Source organism: Osmia lignaria, chromosome 11, assembly GCF_051020975.1.
Source record: "Osmia lignaria lignaria isolate PbOS001 chromosome 11, iyOsmLign1, whole genome shotgun sequence".
Lineage (NCBI taxonomy): Eukaryota > Metazoa > Arthropoda > Insecta > Hymenoptera > Megachilidae > Osmia > Osmia lignaria.
In genome coordinates, this window is record NC_135042.1 from 4542518 (window position 1) to 4562656 (window position 20139).

The 20139-nt window shown below is 38.1% G+C and overlaps 1 protein-coding gene across 2 annotated transcripts in view; it reads right to left on the minus strand.

Moving 5' to 3' along the window:
• The window catches only part of LOC117604087 (fibroblast growth factor 18), a 106677-nt gene extending 86564 nt beyond the window's left edge, over positions 1 to 20113 (minus strand). Inside the window, exons 1-2 of one of the 2 annotated variants that reach the window (XM_034323805.2) lie at positions 16609 to 20113; positions 3742 to 3889 (exon numbers count right to left, since the gene is read on the minus strand). Coding sequence is in view for 1 of the 2 variants with exons in the window: in XM_034323803.2 (XP_034179694.1) it covers positions 1197 to 1210 (14 nt within the window). In the remaining variant the exon portion in view is untranslated. Of the gene's footprint in view, positions 1 to 1196; positions 1702 to 3741; positions 3890 to 16608 lie in introns of those variants that run through there. The other variant, XM_034323803.2, reaches the window with a different exon arrangement.
• Between the last annotated feature and the right edge of the window lie 26 nt (positions 20114 to 20139).

Genomic DNA, 20139 nt, shown 5'->3' on the forward strand with positions numbered 1-20139 from the left:
GTATTATTTTACACTTTCAATTTATATTTGCATGTAGAATCAGACCCAAAGCGTAGTACCATGTTATATGGGACATTCTGTATATGAGAAGCGTAAAGAAATTAACACTTTGAGTGCTTTACAAACAATGTTGTTAAATATTTGAAATATTGTTTAAGAGCTAAAAATCATAGGAATGTTGCAGTGTGGACCAGTGATTATTATCACTAATTTTTCGAAAACTATAATAATTAAAATGATATTTTCAAATGAAAAGTACACTGTATAGAAAAAGATTTTTCTTTTGCTTTATTACAAAAAGTTAACAATTATCCAATTTTGACTTCTTGTTCTTGAAAAATCACCCATTTAATTAAATAAGGTCGTCGTTTGAAAGCACTTAAGACAACTTGGAAAGACACAGAAGAAAGAGAAATGGGTTAACCACATTTTTGCATGAAGTTGCAATTTTGTATCAGGTGGTTGGATGCGAATCAAGTCTGAAACGCAACATCCACGATCACAAAGCACTTTTCTGTATATAGTTCATTATGAACTGCTGAAATCTAGGGAAACAGTCACCACTCAACGCAAAAGTGAACCATTGATCCAATTGGATAAAGAGTTAACAAAATGAAACCGTTATCAAAATCGTATCAAAGTTAGACTGAAAAATTCTTCCTCCCCTATCTATTAGGGTAGATTACAAAAAGCCAGAAATAATTCTCCGGGTTAAATTCTTGATACCGGTCACCGGCGACCCCCACAGCGTACATTGCATTAAAAAGGACCAAGATAAGGTTCATACATTTTAAACAGCTCCAACGAAAAACATGTTATCATCACGCAGTATCCACCTTCGTCCCAAAATTATTCTAACTCTGATAATATTCCAAATAATTAGGATGCTGGTAACTACTGGTCCACCTTGTACAACGAATTCATTGAAAAAGGAACACTCAAAGTGTTAACAATTGCACAAGTAGAATTTCGTTCGAGTCACACTTCGAGGAAAACAGGTTAAGTTGGTATCACAAGAGCAAATGGAAAGCATGATGTGTAAAATCCGTTACCGTTTAACAGCAACGTGAAAAATCCTCGATCGCGTCCGCATTGTCTTCAGAGTGGTATCCAGTGTGGTATCGCGAAGTAAACTAAGAGAAGTAGCGGTGATCGAGGCAGATAGGAGGACACCGGTGTAGATTTCGTGCACTGACCTTATAACGAACATGTGTCTCCTGTGGTCCCTGGATGGACAGTCATTGGGTCTCACACGGGGTGGCTGTTGGTACCGAGACGACGCTGGTTTAACTGTGTATTCACGCACGCACCCAGTTAACCGGCGGCACGACCTTGGCGTCCCGTTTACTACTCGTCGACGGACACGCGTGCGAACGACACGCGTGCACGCAACGCGCCGCCGTGCGATCCTCGTGGCGCGTCCGGTTAAATTCGCGAACAAATCGACCAGGATCGAAGCTTCCTTAACACGTCGTGGATCCTTCGTTATCCTCTTTCTCCTGGTTACCAGTATCGGCCCCGTTTCGACAAACACTGATCCGAACACGCGAGCTGATCACCAGGAAGGACGACAAGGAGGAAGAAGAAGAAGAAGAAGACGAGGACGAGGACGAGGAGGACGACGACGACGACGACGACGACGACGACGGTGTCTCGTGGCGGTGGTCGATAGCGCGGCGCTCTACTGACGTCGCGACGCTTCGTCGTGTCGTGGCCCGCGGCTCCTACTGCCCTCCCTCCCCCCGCGACGCCCCACGACGCCCTCAACTCACTCCGGAACAACCCGGAAACTGACGAACCTCCGCCCCCACCTCTGAAAACTACCCTTATTTCGTACCCCCACCATCGCCACCCGCCAACGACGCCACCGTCTCCGTCGCGCCTCCCCCGACAGCGCCGTCACCGACGACGCCGCCACCCTCGCGGACCAAGGACCAAGGACTTTATCGCGCGGACCAGTATTTCTCCCTAAAATGAATCTCCATTTCTTCGACGACTTTCTTTCGATAGACGCTTCGCTACTACACTGTGATTCGTCTTAAAGGTAGATTTTTAATAATAATGAAATAATAAACTCGTAACTTTTGTTATTTAGAACTCATGACATTTGATTTGGACTGGTAACTGTAATATCACGAGAAAAGTGCATAAAATATCTGAAAAAATGGCACGAGTGTAGAAGCCGCGATTTTTAGTGAACCCTAAATATTTCTACCCCTAGCTGACAGATTGTCTTGAGCTTCAGACATAAATGAAAATTATAAAATTGTTAAATATCCGTTCACCCCCTTTGGGATAATTGTAATTGCTACAATATTTTGCGTTCAAATTATTTTTCCCCATTTCATATTAATCCTACTGATTAAAGAATTCCTTAATTTCGTCACCTAAGTTACTAGACGAACCGCGTAGGAGCATCCACATAGAAATGTCACAGTGTCATGACATTAAAATCCACGACCTCCAATGTCATGCAAAAACGATACGACATTAAACGTCGTAACAATAAAAATTGCAATTTACTATCGCATGAAAGCACACGGTTGCTGACGAAACAAAACACGCGTCGCTGACGAAATCTACCCCTTGGAAATTTTCTAGTTCACCCATTAGAGTGGCGACGTTTTTGGTGACGCAACAAGCGAAATTCCAAGGTTTTGCCTTTCGAAACACGGATCGCCGAATGTTTGCATCTCCAGCGAAGTCATAATCTTACTTTTGGCAAGCAATTACGTAGCTTCGCTCGTTTTATAAAACGTCGTTAGTCTTGGATGAGAAGAAAGAACGCTCGCGAGTTGAGCATTGTATCGAGGGTATTTTTGGAAGGCAAAAATCACGGCATTTGAAATTTCATTGTGACGCCATACTTTCATCGAGTCGCTTCCTAAGGACGTATAAATCTTTGAAGTTAAGTTCTCGAAGAAGACGGAAGAAAGTCGGATCAGTGAAATTTTGCAGGGTCATAACACGGTCCGTTATCACGAATAAATTGCCTCGTCGTTCTTTTCGTTTTGTTTACAATTCGTTGGATCATTTTGCTTTAGATATATATTTAATGTTATTTTCAGGATTGTCGTTACGTCGCCACAAACGGTTCTATTTTTCGCGCAACAGGAACTTCTCTCTCGACATTTTCCGTTGTTTCCTTCGTATAATTCATCGACGACATTCGAGGGTAATTCCCGTTTGAATTTACTTTCCGAAAAGAAGGATGCGTGACGCAATCGATCGACTTCCTGTAACAATATCCTGAACTCGTTGGATTTATGACGTCACTGATGATTTAGATTTCGTTGCACCGAACGAGAGTCGCGAGATTTTCAAGGAAAGAGGGATTCAACGATATATAAATCAGCTAGGATGCAGTCCTCGACCCATTTACTTCGCCGAGTTAAAAAGGTTTCAGACAATAAGAGAATGTCAGGAAATTTCAATGTCCATACTCTCCGTCCCGTTGAAAAATCATCCTTCGATCTCGTAACTCAATTTAATCATTAGCGAAAGAATCAACATTTCATTCGGGTATGCTGATACATTTTAACGCGAAAACTAATATTTACGCTTTCTTTGGAATAAACGTACACACCAAAACTATTTTTCAATGTGGAAAGCACAAAGGAAATTTTTCACTATAGGTGTACCAAAATGTAAAAATATCAAAGCATTTGTACTTAATTTCAAATTGTACTCATTTAAAGTAATTATTATTTGCGCTACTATGGATGATTAATTTTTACTTACCTCCGTGCAGCACTAGGGACGCCAACCTTTTTTGTAACCTCTACGTTTCGCCTCTAGATGTGGTCATCACGACACCATTAGTAGAATCTGCATTCTGGTCAACACCTTGCAACACGACATTGACCTTTTCCAAATCTCTATCACCAAACTAAAACAATCCATATACGCAGCACTGTTATAAACTTTTCCCGACATTATATAATAATACAAGACGCGAACTGATATATTGCGACTATAGCACGCGATCCCTAGAGTGTAACATAACAATTATATTACGCCGTTTTCTACGCAACACTAGGGCCACCATAAAACTATTCGAGCACTACTCCCACAATTTTCAAGATTCCATTGACCTCTTGACTAAAAAAACTGACATTGATAATAACGTCTTATCATTAATAATAAAAACTGACATTGATAATAACGTCTTATCATTAATAATAAAAACTGACATTATTAATGATAACTGACTGTAATCAAAACGTGTCTGACTAAACATAGCTATTTTCACTGCGACGGTCAATGTTTTAACTAAAGCAGGGCGGCAATTCAAACAATTCAAATATGTTACGTAACAAATGCAAAATACTCTATGAAACAGAAGACAAAAATTTCTTCTTTGTCATGTATATATTATTCGATTGTTGTAAGGTACGTGCCTACACTTGGGAAGGGAGAGTGAAGAAAGTAAAGGGAAAACGGAAAGAGAAAAGGAGAGAGAGTAAATCCCGCGTGCAGTCGGCCGACCACGTGGGTGCCTCCCTCATTGCCCTCGGCCATGGCCACGTGCCAAATAACTCACTTGGCACGCGTAAACAATTACTCCGAAACTCATGTTATCGCGCTACATTACGCGTACATATATCATGTCGTCTGTCCGCAAGGCGTGCGTTTCGCGTCCTCCTCTGAGTACTTAACTTCTGAATTCCTCTTGGTCCCGCGCGACGTCCTCCTGGGAACCATCCTCCCGAAGGATGGACCTGTGGACACGCGATCGCGCGCACAGCAAGTAGATGCTATCAAACAGTAAGAGGTCGTTCACCCTTGGCTCTGCTTGTAGCGCAACAAACCTCGGTGTAAATAGTTTCTAAAAGCACTTTCTTAAAAACTATTTAAACCAATGCCAGGCCAAGGGAAGGTCTAAGGAGGGCTACAACCCTGAGCTACCTATCTAAGCCTTGCTATGGCAAAAAATAATGAATAAAATTTATTTTTACTATTATCTTTTGGAATTTTTAAACCAAATTTATCAAGCAAGGTAGCCCTTGAAATAATTAATTAATTTCTGTAATTAATTTTGACGATCTTCTTTCTATCTGATTATTCTAATCACATTTATTTTATAAATGGATAATTTGAAAGTTTATTGATTTCATTCTAAAAATCGCGATACTCTTTGTTTTTGTCTATCCGATACAATACTCCTGATTAATTATTTTGGCTGGAAGCAAACTCGATATCAGTGCACAGGAATATTGTATTATGATACTCAATCAGGCCTACCCGAAAAATTCGACGTTTCTCGGCCAGTTCTCTTTCCTCTGTTCGCAGATCACTGGCTGGAGTTCTGCATCTGCAGATCGTTTTGGGTATCGGCCAAAGTCGATTCCCGATATCGAGGGTCGAGACCCGCGGTTACACGCCTGTTCGATGTTCGAAATTCGATATTTCCACTAAAAGAACGGCCTGAATCGAGTTTTCACCGATAAAGTATAACTTGATGTCGCTCTTTTATTTCTTTAAAACGCAACACTAGTAACGAAAGAGAAGGATAATATACAAATTAATATTTAAATTATGTTTAAACGAGATGAAATATCGCAGCCATCTTGCTCGATAAATTACAACGGGAAAGTTTGTACAATGCGGTTTCAGAGATAGAAACAAGCGTCGTAAAGGAATAAACGATGTCACGAGTAACATCGACAGTCTCAAATAAAACATCCTGCCGACAAGGATACCGGCTCGTTAAATACCACGAAAGCCCTTGCTACGAGAACTTTTCAACGCTATTTTACGAGATCGAAGAAAAGTGGATTTGAAGAAGTTTCAGGTAAAACTGCTGTAAGAATGAATGACTTTTGTATCATTCTTCCGAGAATTGTCGGAATCTGATTGTTCCAGAGACGACTCATATAAACGAACTCGATGGTTCGATGAAAGATGAAAAGGTCCGTACATTTATGGACGCTGAATTGTTTCGAATGCTGAGACGAAACAAAAATTTTTATTTCTTAAGAAGAATTCATAGTAAAATATGTTGAAGAATTATATTAAAAAGAATATTTTGTAATCATTCTTCTTACGTTTTCGTATCGCATGAAATTTTTATACATTAAAATAAAATATGAATTTATAATTCATCAGCTTATAAAAAGAGGATATCGTCACATTTATGCAAACATAAATTGCACGCATCACTGATTTCACGATCTTGTGGTTCACTGATCATACCGTATTCGGTCGACTCGTCGCAAGAGATCCCCGGAATTTTATACGGTTCAACCACTTTTTTCGTAGAATTCTTTTTGTTTCGATCTGTGTCATGGCATTGTGATCCGTGGTCTATTTTCGTCGGACGAAAGTCTAATTTTTCCAGCGTGTCGGGTCGCGATCGAAGAAAAAAGAAAAAGAAGAGAAAAGAACCAGGTACGATGATTACGTGGGCAGTCCCTTTTCTCTGCTTTCGTTCGAATTTCATCCCCGTCCCCGTTTGCATTTCGTTGCAAATTAACCGACGCGAACGGTGAAAAGGCTCGCGAGCGAACTGGCACTTCTACCTTCTTCGAATTTTGCCTGGTTGAATAGTAATTTGTTGACACGCGGCGCGTTTAGGCGCCACGTCAGGCCCGACCAAATACCAAACGGCGCCATCGCGATATTTATTCAATGAAATTCCATGCGCTTAAGCTATTCCAAAGATATTCTTTATGTTTTTTGCTTCACGCTTCGATGCAGTTATTCCTTCACGCGTTATTAGTGGTATCCGCTTCCGGCAAACGTCACTCTGTTTCTTTAACTAATATCTAGCGGGCAAATCGTCAGATTTATCGCATCGTATCGGAATTTTCTAATGAAACGTTTTCATCATCGTTGATTTCTATTTCTCAAAAAATCAAAATTTAAAAAAATTATTCTGTCCACCACTGTAGATCCAGGTATACAGATGAAATATTAACCCTTTCGATACAGTCGTCTCCATACATTTTAATGTCACGAATAATGGAAATAACGAAACGATCCTAAAAATAACGAATAGAATTTTTCTGCGTCACGATCGTAGATACCAGTTCATCTTCTGATACGATCATTTCCTAACGCGTGGGTGTCCCCAAAATGTTAAGGGCAAAAGTTGCGTGCTCCGTGATATTTTCTGGCGAACACTTTTCGCCTATTTGCTAGCCATTTTCCATTAACCGTGGCCAGACTTCACCAGCCGACCTTCGACCTTTTTTGCATCCTTGCTAAGGAGCGATTTCACGAATTTCGACCGATTTCACGAATCGTCGACAACAGACGGTATTCCTATCTTGCTACTCCCATCATCGGGTCGACAATGCAAAGGTTATCGACAATGGCGAACAGCCAGAAATAGCAGACGGTGTGCATTGTGTTTAGCGGTGTATAGGATATCCGGATAGAGGATGTCCATGAGTGCCTGGGAACTTCAGATTCCGGATTTGTGGCCGTGAATCGTCCGCTTGCATCATTTCGCGGTTCTAGCCCAAATATTACGGACTTACGTAACCGTTCATCCTTTCTCGTGGGTGTGTAACTTGTCCTGCTCGGGAGATTCGTATAATTTTTCATTTCGATCTTCTCTTAATTAAAGAATATCTCATTTTTATTATGTCAACCGAGTTATAGGTCAATTTATAATAATCGAAAAATTGTTAATTGATTTAATAACTTATCAATAAAAATCTAGGTGAAGTATTAATTCTAATCAGATTCAGAACAATTTGTTATTGGATCATTTCGAAAAGGATCAAACAATTCTACCCAACAAGGGTAGCAGAGTGTTAAAGAGGAGGACAAGTACTTCTCAGAGCTGGAGAAAAGTCAAAAGAGACGTCGAAAATGTGGCAAGCGAAACCATAAGAACACGAACTGTCGAAGAAGATATGAAAGTAAGTAAAACACCATGATTCAATACCATGATCAGTATGGACTGATAACATTAAAATTTCAAAAATATTATAAAGGAATCTAAGATAGAAAATTTTTCAAAAATACAAGAATGAAAATTATCAGGGAAAAGTATAAATAAATGAAAATATCAAGAGGAAATGCAATGTAGAGAATATTATCGACCGGATGTACAAACGGAAACAGGGATGAAACAAACATATAAACAGAATGGTAGGGAGGAGGGTTGTGAAAATTACCAGAGATAAATCACCAACCGATAAAAGAAGTGCTGGTAGACCGCAGAAAAGATGGAGTGACAACTTGGATATGGAATTAACCGAGGAAGTTGCTGAAGGAAACAAGTTCCGGCCTAGCAAGAAAGAAGACAGAAGAAGAAGAAGATATAACTGTTAATTGCAATTCGAAAGTGGAACTTTCTTAGGCTGATGTTGCTCACAACATCTGTTTATTTTGTATTAACTTGTTTAAACATTCTTAATTATTGCTATTAATCATGCTATATTTGATTTGAGGAAAATTTCATTTATTCGATTTTCCAAACGTGTATTCACTCGAGGAACGATTAATTATTATATTTTAATTAAAATAAGATCTGGCATAAAATGTTACTTGTATAAATTCTGCTACTCATGGAATTTGCTTTTAATGATAATTATTTATCTATAAAATTTTATTATAACAGTCGGTGCTATAATGACTCTCGAGTAACGATCAAGCTATAGCTTCATCAGACTACGGACATTACTGGGGGAAGTTGCGTCAGATGAAAAACAGATCGATCGAGTTTCCTCGAACAAGACGTCTACGAATCGCCAGGCAAACGAAAGTTCGGCATTTCTGTTCTTCTACCATCATCTTTTTTATTAATGAAGACCATAAGTCAGACGTAAAATAACATAAATTATAAGAGAGAATCATCTAAGTGCTCTATTTTCTATTTTTTTTAAACGACAGTTCCACCCTTAATGGATATGTATCATTTGTTGGACAAATTTTCACATTTAAATTAAATTTATTCTGTGTACAAGAAAAAAATTCATCGCCAACTAATTACCATCTTTCTAAACATTTTAACGATTTCTTAATTGCAAATAATAGCTATCAAAAATGCCTTCAAAGAATACGTTAAAGAATTGCTACAAATTTTTTTGTGAAGTTGTTTTTTTAGCTAAAATTGTTGGATTGCTTTTTACATTTCACTAGTCACCGGAAGGTAAAATCCGCTACTGATCGTAGGAGTCATTTCGTCGACAGTGATTTGTACCACGTTTTCCGCGACCTACGCACCACGTCGATCCGAAAAAATAAAGTATAAGACAGGCGGAAACAGCGATGAAAACCCACGCGGTCGCGGGAATTCCCTCGAACAATCCGAACATCGATCCAAATTTCGAAGATTCGTGGGGGAGGAGGAAGAGGGTTCTCCGTACGCAAAAGAAGCTACCGACGATTGCGGTCTCCTTCGACCCCTTCTGCTCGTACGCCCACGCTTCTGAATCAGTGGATGAATGAATCAACTTTGCCCCACTTTTCCGAGCGTGGGAGTACCGTATCAGCCAACTCGTCTGACATTTTCACGCTACAACCACCCTCTGGCCAGGTCAGCATCGCGGCGACGACGTGGGCGTTGCTGACTCTATATCTACCCACGTAGTAGACAAAACTCTAGGTATACAACCACGCAAAAATCCATTTCCAGCCGTACGTTTGACCAGAGAAACGTAATCATATCTTCGTAGATAAGAAAGTGTCTTTACATGTATACACTATTGTAATTGATTGATTGATTGATCCATGTGTTTGGATTTTGTTGATCATGTCTAAGACTTAGTTTACGTTGGTATTGATAGAATAAACGAGGCTAGTTGTCAATGGGCTTAATCGTGTACGAAAATTATGATATCCATGAGTCATACAAACGGTAAACTAGAATCCGTCTTCGAACCGTCGTTTCCTTGCTAGAATATTTGTAATATTTATCCCCGTAACATCGTCCAAAATTCAAGATGACATTACGAGGAAACGTAGGCGGTACGTGGTTGCCGAACCACAAAAGGGATATCTATCGAACAGCCTTATACAGGGTGTCCGAAACAGCCAGGCTAACTTATACTCCCCTCCTAAGATCATCCAAAAATAATTAAGATGAATAAATTAAAATATTTTCAGTAAAATAACATATCGAATTCTTAATATGATAAATTGAATTTTTTAATTATTTTTTATTTCTACTTTCAGATGGTACTTAGAAAAATAGCATATGAAATAGATTAATAAATTTTATTCCAAGTTGAAATATATGCATCATTGCTGAATTGATGACTAAGAGGAATTATCTTTCAATCAACTTAACGAACACCCTGTATATCCCCTCGAACGTAATCCAAGGAAGCTAGACTTCCACATTCTTAGATATTGTGCCATTCTTTTCTACATAACTACACCCCCTTTTCTCGACGGTGTACTATGTTGTCTCATTCTCGTTCGAACGGTCGTTCATTCAGAACGCGAAATCAATGAATGTTATTTTTAGCGGAGGCCGACGTCTGCCACTAACTGACGCATACTACTAGCGTCTTTCTGCAACCTCGTATTTCTATTCTCATTTTTTTCACAGACATTCTGGTAAACAAATTTTATGCACCATTAAATTCATCCGATCTTTCGTTGTTTTTTCTGCTAGAATAATTTATTAGCTACGTGAAAGATCAAAGAGATTATTAAAACAGACAACGAGAAACACGTTTACGGTTGAAATTTCTTTTAAATAACTGAACAAATTGCTGCGTTTAAGAATCTTACGTACACAACTTACTATTTCAAAAAGGATAAATCACTTTAAGGTCGCTGGACGTTTAATAAACCCTCTTAAAATCGACGGACAGTGGACCGGCGTGATTTTAAAATCCTTAAAGACCGGTTTCTCCGATTTCCCATTTAAGACTTGTTCTTTGTTTACGGCACAATCCCTACCCCTCGATGAAACTAATTTATTCACTGTCCGGATGGAAAACGTGGCGAAAATTAACGAGCCGTAAAATTCTCAACGTTAATAATGACATTATTGCGACGTTTTAACACGAGGCCTTACCATTTCCAGGATATCGAAAGTGATCCAGGAAGATGGTATCCGCATTGTCGTTTTTAGTAACCACCAAGACACTCCGCATAAAACGGATCGTCATATGAACGTAGTAAATTATGGTCTCGCTTGCCTCGTGGACACCAGGACTTTTAAGGTAGCCCGAACTTTCTTGATATTTCTTTTTTTGGTTAATCCATAAAAGGGTGCGCGGATTTTTCTTCGCGATATATTCTTAGCAGTCTAAAGGATTTAAACTCAAAACCGAATTTAAAAATTCTTATTCTCGGTACAAGTCTAAATAAGTGAAAATCAACTAATCAACTAATTATTATTACCGTTTCAATAAATAAATATACCGTTAGAAGAATTTTATAATAAAAATATATCAAATTGTACCATTAAAAAATTTCTAAGTTTATACCAATTTTTGTGAAATTACCCCACTAACAAAGATTTATTCTAAAATGACAGAAGTCCCATGATTAATAGCATGTAGCTGGTACACCCTGTATATTCTTATACGACGTGATAATGTCGTCAGGTAATTGTGGAACCGGTTGGGAGAAGCGCTTAGCCGCTAGCACGTATACGTGAAACGCGTTGACAGGAAAATGAGCGATGGCTCGTCAAGCTGACTGACAATCGATGACAGACACGTACCCGTGCAGGCATACGTTTTCAGACCACACACAAAAGCCAGCCGCGATATGTACGAGTGTGTGCGTTCGTGATTAGGATAGTGTGACTGCTCCTTTTCATGCTGTCTTACCGATTCATATGGTAATCTTGGGCCCAGGACGTTATGCTGTCTTTATTAAGTGCACCAGGTCTGGCCCATTTTGTCTGTCAGTCTACCTCAGGAATTTTTTAGTATATAAGTATAAACATGGAGAGCATTAGAGTGTTATAATACTAAGTAAAATTTTTAAGTAATTTATTGTTAACACATTGTATAACCGTTCTAATTAAAAAATGTGTTTGATTCTCTTAATGTAAAAATTCCACTTTAATTATTTTTTCTTTTATGAAGATTTGTATACAACTACTGTTTTCATTTGATACACATTAATGATTATTCAAATGCGATGCTCTACTTTGAGATTTAAAACGAACTCTGTTATTAATTTACACCACATCACTTGTTATCATTAATTTACATATGTGCTTCTTTTAATCATTACCGATATAGCAACAAAATTCTTCCTCTGAACAACATTTTCATAAATTTGACTAACAAGAAATGTCAATAATACGTCTGGTATCGCAGAAGAAAGAAGACCGAAAGAATGGACTAATGAGCTTCGATAGCTGTTATCGATACAATAGAGCCGCTTCAATTCTGTCCCATAAACAATACCGGTAATCTTCACAGCCATTGTACTCTCGAGAAAATGTTAGAATAATCGTATTGCAACTTCAGAATTCAATTTCAATTAACTCTTTAACTCCCAGACATCTTAATTAAATAATTCAAAATCCTCTTTGAGAAGAAGAAAAAAATGAAGAAATGCTCTCTAATGGGGGGTGAGATTGATCATATATATATATATCGAATGGCGGCGAAGCTCAAAGTTCCAGACGAGTGACAACTAAAGGAATGGCCACGAATCATGGGGTTCCCTCGAGTCGCTAATTTCTGCTGGTCGCGGCCAGTAAAACGTAGTTAATCGTCGAGCTCGTTTGAAGGGATCGCTGGTGAAACAGCGAAATGAATAGCCATGGTTATTCGGCCGGAAAGGGTGGAACGGGGCCCGGTCGATGTGGGAGAACGCGAGCCGAGAGGTGGAGGGCGGACTGTCATAAATTTAAGGAACAATTAACATTCAGAGTCGGTCTGTTCCCACAGGCCTTCTATACGTATCTGTATCGCCGTGAGCGTGGCTATAGAAGAGAGGCACAAGCGCGCCGCATTCGTGGCACAAAGTCAGCTACGGCGTTATGCAGGCACCGTGAAAAAGATGCATATGCACCGCGTCGTGTGTGCGCATCGCGGTGCTCGCCGCGAGGAGAAAGGAACGGAACGATAGAGATAAAGGTAAAAAGGAAAAGGGAGGACGATACATCGTTCAGGGGTTACAGGTTAAACTGTTCTCTCAACACCGTTCCTGATTTATTAATCATCGTTGCTGCCCCAGGCTACCTATATTATTATCCCCTTTCCATCTGCCACTTCATTTTTCTTCTCGAAAATCATACTCGCGATTTTTACCCTCTTACATGACACCATTACTGCGTTCAAAGTCGCATTAACCCGTTCGATCCTTGGCCTCAAACGATACCGAAAAATAATTTATTTTCAGGTATAGAACAAGGTACTTTAACAATTCAACTATTCTATACCTCGTTGTAACTAACAATTTTATCAACACTCCCCCATTCGTATTAGTTGCCCAGAGCGTTTGGATACGTACAATAAACATTTTTCTTCATTTTTTCTTTTCTTTTTCAATTCAACGATAGGATCAATGGCTATGTATCACAAGTTCGTGTAATGCAACACCGACCACGTTTATCTGAGCATACCCATACGATAAGATCGTGCCGTTATCGATATCTGTTCTTATCGATCAAAGGGCTCGAGGATAATAATGTTCAACGATGTCGTAGGAGGCAAGGAAGATCTTTGAGACTGATTCCGAGTCGCAACTTTGTTCGCTGTTTCTTCCCACGTTCTCATTACATCGAATTAGTACTTTGCTCGTTTCCATTAAATCAATATGGAAACAGAGATAATTGTTGTCATCGAGAGGTTTCAACGAAAGATATCGTTATTTATTGCCGTGGAAGAATTATTATTATCAGAAAATATTTTTTTTTTAAATACACTTCGTAAAATAGAAAACACGAGTGATAGAAATAGGTAAAAATTCGATCACTTGTTGAAAATAATTAAAAGTATCAACTGCTACAAAATCAGTGAATTATTCAACGATACACGATCGTATATTACCGTGATTAAAATGGCACTCCATATGATGCCAACGCTAATCGCTAATTACACATTGCCTTAATTATCGAGTCATTGTTCGAGTGTGTTGAATAAATAAAATACGCGAAATAATATGCACGACAACTTTATCTCGGATGCTGCAATGCTCAGCCCTCAGGCGGTTCCACCCCTGATACGTTGATCTTGCAATTATTTTGAATTATGTCCCTTTTAAGGGGAGGATCTGATCCAGAAATTTCAAAAAATTGATTTTTCGAATGTTCAATTCTCTAAGAGTATTTTTGTAAATGGATTCCATCCTCCCTATGACGCACGGGATATTAATCAACTTTCTTCGAATCGCGATTCGCCTCGTAACCGGGGTTATTTTTAGCCCGAATGTTTTCTGGTTAAATTTCGCGATCGATGGATATGACGTATAGAGCTCGCAACATTACTGACCACGTTACAAATATTCTATTATTGCTCTGTATCTGACATTTCTGACACGTCAGATCTCCCCTAAACGAACGCGTTCGTCTATTTCAATTTCCCCTACACATGTAGCATGGTGAATAAATGTAATAGACGAACGTGTGTTCGTTTTGGGGACGAGCTGTGGCATATCAAAAACGTCAAACACACGGCTGGACTTTTCTATTCGGTAAAAAATTTGACGATTAAACAAGTACCAATGCAATCTATACTATTTTCAATTTAGTTAACAGCAGAATTGCAAATAAAGCAGAAGCTTTAAAAAGTCATTTAAAACAGGGCTGGAACAAAATTATATTGTCTTTTCTGAAATTGAACAGCATTTAATGTTTACCAGACGTGGGCATGAAATCGCTCAAAGCGCAGCTCTTTTGTCGGGCTTGTTTGGAAACTCCTGTCTACTCCACTGATCTCGGTAAGTAGTAGAGAGAAGGAATAGGATCGTACAGAGATAGAATAGCAGAGGAACGACTAATAAGTGTATAAAAGTGTTTTAAAAAAAATGCAACAAAAGAATTCCCAACAGCAAATAAATACTAAGAAATTCGATCCTTTCTAATTGATCAAGAAACATGAAAAAAAAGGGTTGAATGAAGGTACAGAGGAATAAGAAGATTCACGCATGGACTTCGAACAACGAAGAAAAATAAAAGACAAGAAATGGAAGAAAATAAAAATGAGAGAAAGAGGTGGAGGAGAAAAGAGAGAAGAGAGAGAAGAAAGGGGGACAGAGAGTTTGCAAAATCGACGTGGCAAGAGCCTGGAGGTGGACGACGCGTAGGGCAATAAATATCGTGCGATTAGATCTTCGAAGCAGCCGCTGTTGGGGTTGCTTACGAACGGAGGGAGCGTCTATTAATCACTCGACGTTAATCAAGCCAACCGCTAAGTAGGCCGCCCCGTGGCATTAAAGTGCATTGCCACGTACAGTACCGGACATGGTGTACGCGACATTTGGTTGAGTGAACCAGGAAATCAAAAAATAGAATTTTGTTTTAACTATAATTACTGAGTTTCATAATTCATATTAATGAAATATTAAATTTAGGTGTTAATGAACAGCGAAATCTGGGTCAATTGAGATCCAAACTTACAAGACGTATACAAGGGTATTACTCTAAAATTAAATGTATGATTTTTTAATTAAAATCTTTTATATATCAGTAGAATAATTTTTAAAGTAACAGTGTAAAATTTACTCTAATTAATCATTTTGTACTATATTGAATATCATAAATGAGTAAGCATGAACACCTTGTATACAAATATCTTCATCAAATATTTTGCACAACCATACATACAGATAAATAGATAAGCGAATAGATGTATAGATAAATAGATCGTGGAGAAAAAGCGAAAGGGAAGATCAGATTATCTGTTCGAATACGGACCCCTATGTGGTTAGCTTTTTTAGTCTTCTATTATTGAAGCGAAAGGCTTCTACCTACCGCAGGCCACGCGCGCATCTCTCCCTTCATTTTTAAGGAATTAATCAGGGCTAATTGCCAATCTGTAGGAAGGGGAGATAGAACCTTTCTACCAGGCAGAATTACAAGATTCCTTCACGTTGTTTCGATTCAAGAGTTAAAGTAAATTAGTTAAGTTACACTTTTAAAAAAAGGTAAAAGCTTGTAAAATAATCAATACACTATAATCACAATCTTCTATAATTAAACAGGATTTAATTATACGAATTATTTAACTATAAATTCTTTCTACCTGAATTTATGTTGAATTACGTATTGTAAACAACGCCTCAGTAAACAAAAGGATCCTCACCATGCGGTGCTTTGCACGTCTTATCGACTCGTCACCGATCCCCCCCCCCAAATCCCAAGACGCTATCATTAGAATACTCTGGATTCCGTAGAGATAATTAAATCGTAAGACGTCAATAAATAAGCGAAAACGATTTTCGATTTTGAAAAGACACCCCACGAGACACCCACCGTCTAGATGAGTCCCGTTACGTAATAACTTGAGTCCTTTTTCCCTGCGCATTCTCCCGCCAAAACTAACCTAACTTATGGCGGCCGCGCGTCACCCTTCCATTTTTGTAAATCCCTTACCCTTTCGCTTTTTGAGTTGCCACTATTGTGGCTGGCGCCCAACAATCGTTTAATTTATATTGTATATATTGTATCAACGTATATATTGTAACCGTTTTCATTTCTTACTTCTAAATAATCACAATGGAAAGACTCACGTGAATATCCTTGCCGAGGTTGACGCGTAGATCTCAGCGAAGGAAGAGATGATCGGTCTATCTCAAAATGGTACATAATTGAGCTTCGAACTTCTCAAAGGCACGAAATCTTGTAAAAAGACGATATACTCGATAAATGTGATGACCATAGTGGCGATGACTCCTTCCGTTGTCGAATGTTTAGGTCACTCGGTGTCAGATCGGTTTCACACGTAATAGATCGTCCACAGATAATGTTAGATTGAATAATCGACGGTACGGCTCGCGCAGGTAATTAATTCGCCGGTGGAACATTGCACTGTTTGTTAATCGTATCTGTTACAGATTATTATTTAGAAAGACGCGACGCGACGCTATAAAGACGCGATAGATTTTGAACGCGACACTGAACTACGCACAAGCGACACCTGTACTCGAGTGAGCGAAAGATGCAAAAACAAATCCTGAAGTGATTCCAAACACGACCACACCCGTACGCTTAATGACAACTTCGCGGCATAACAACACACGACCTTTCTCTTTACCTCGCACCGTGCTTCTAATCCCTCGGCCGTAAACATGTACGGTTACAATACTTTTACGTTTCTGCGATTATTTATATTTCTCCATTTATCGGTTTCCATTATCGGTTATAAAGCATCACTTTGGCACTTGAACGATATTTCATGTTTCCAACGTAGTTTCTAATCCATGCACAGAATTCAGTGGACGGATTGGGAAGTAAAATATTTGACAGAAAAAGTATCGATCAGTATCGATAGCGCGAATTCGAGTTCTGCCACGATAAACGCGCGTATTTTCAATGCATCGCACCTTGATGGAATGTGAAACTTTCGTTAAAAGGCTGCTCGAAAGTCGAAACTGGAAAAGCAGCGAAATAGAAGAAGAAAGAAAGAGGAGAAGCAAACTCTTTATGGACTTGTTTGTCGCTGCATGGCTTTTTACGAATTATTCGAAAAGTTCGAATCCGCGTCAGAACGTAACCGCGAGATCGTTCTAGACCATCGGAGCTTGTAAAGATATGAAATTCGAATTATTCGAATTCAACCCTAGTTTTCACCCAGTTACGTCATTGAAACTGAAACAAAGCTGTCGGAGGGTTGATCGAAGGGTACAGGAAGGGTTGGTATCGTTGTACAAAAATAAATAGACTCTTTGAAGAGACTGAGAAAATATGTCGATAAATCTAGCGTCTCGCTGAGATAGGTCGCGCTGGAAAACAAGTGTCTTCGACGAAGAGCATTAACCGACTCCAGGAGACTTTTATTTTCCCTGATCCCTGTTGTCTTGGATCAGAAGTTGCTTTCGGGGACGAGGAAGACGACGATCCTTCCACCTCGGATAAAGTTTTCGAATTTCTCCCATCCGCTTCGGCCAGCCTCTGTCCGCTTCCCACGATTACCAACCGGCTTCTTTCTGTTATCCTCCTTTCTGACAAATTATACGTTCCTCTACGTGTTATTTACTTTCGTCAGGACGCACAGGATCTTACGATGATATTTACTTCCGGTCGCAGAATGGAATACGGTTTCAAAAATCTTGCGCTTTTCAGTTAGCTCGCTTCCTTGGAAAAGTCGTTCGCGTAGATTGCCCTCGCGAAATCGACGGAAACTGTTCGCTCGATTGATCGCTTGTCCTTTCTTCTTACTCCAGATATCTGCCACCGTCGGGATGATTAAGATCTGTTTTGAATTCTGTTTCTCCTCACTTATCACAGATATTATTTTCCGTCACAAGCCTCGGAATCGAGGATCTTACACACTGGGTTAACTGGAATTTCGAAATTCAGAAATTTTAAAATTCTATTTTATTCTAATTTATTTTTCTTTCTTGTTTCGAGTTACGCATTTAAAAATGCTGGGACAGTTCGTCGAGTGTCAGGGTGTTACATGCGTATGACGTGAATAATATTCCATAAAATTATTCCGCGCACGCCAACGGCAAATTTCTGATGGATGTATGGACAAGCCTCCTACACGCGCAACTTATAACCGAAAGCGAATATTGCATCACTAATATCTTCGAGACAAGGGACGTAGGTACTGTCCAACAAATTTCAATTCTCTTTATATTTCTCAAATTAGCAGAAATTTAATACACATATTAGATATTAAATCACGCTATTTTAATAAAATTCTAATAAAATAGAACATTTACACTGCTTTGTCACCTATACAATTCACTATAAGGGTAATATCTTATATCTTACACAGTAACTGGTACATATATATAAACATTAAAATTTGCAGTAGAAATTAAAAGAAAGTTACAATAATATAATCGAAACAAAAGTACATGGTATCATTGATAAAAAATATAAACCCACCTACCTTATAATTTAACTGAAGACCATACAATGTTAGCTGCCTTAAATTATTACAGAACATAATTTTCTTATTTGAAATAATAATAGAATTAGAAAAAGAAAAATTACATAAGCACTTACAATAATTTCAGGAGAACTGATACAATAGTAATGAAATTAGTTTTGCAGTCTTATTAAATTCACATCAATTATGTTAACAATAGTAATGTTATAAATATTTCTTTTTTTTAGAATTGTATTACGCAAACAACTATCACATAACATTACTTAAACGAACTCTAGATTATCTAAAACAACTGTTTATTTAGTTACTTATTTATTCATATAACAAATTAAATATTCTTGAGGTAGCATTGATAAGATTTTAGGAATCTTAAGAATTTCAAAATAAAAATTTAACATCTCTCTGATTTTTACAGTTTATAAAAGATACCTTTTAAAAAGTTCTTTCTGCAATCTAAATATTATAATAAAAAAAAAACTAATATTACATTTTAATTTGTTAATGATTACATGTAAAATAGTGAAGCGAGTAAAAAATTATTTTTCTAAACAGTATTGCAGCAATATTTGTCGTCATTATTAAATACGGTATAAACAAAAACAAACCTGCAAAAACGAAGTTAATAAGAGTCGTAACTCTTAATTAAATCTTAAAAAAAAAAAAGAAAAAAAAAATTGTAATCTGCTATTTACAAAACCAGTGGTTTAAAATTTCGAAGAAAATAAATTGGAAATGCAACACAAATTACCTGTTAGAAAAATACATATCATGACAAATTTTCATATTTATCAAAAATAATATATTTAAGTCTCTTTATCTAATTATCCTTTCGTCATTATAATTAATAAGTACTAATTAACAGTACTTTTAAAAAGGAGCAACTATAATGCTAACAGTCTTAAACAAAATACTTCTAACGTGCAAAGAAAATTTAATGCAGTGTACCCGAGTTAAGGGGTTGGGTCGGGCTGGACACCTGTGGGGACTTTCGAGTACCCACACACCCCTACCCCTTAGTAATTAAATACCGAGCAAATTAAATGCTTGAAAACTCTGAAAGGAAAACAGTAGTAATGGAATGGTGATTTCATAAGGTTATCGACAAAATTCAATTTATTTTCCTCAATGATGAATATTATTTTTCAAAATAGTGTCAAGGAACATGTACGCAGAATAAAGATAAGGAAATGTGGGGGATGGA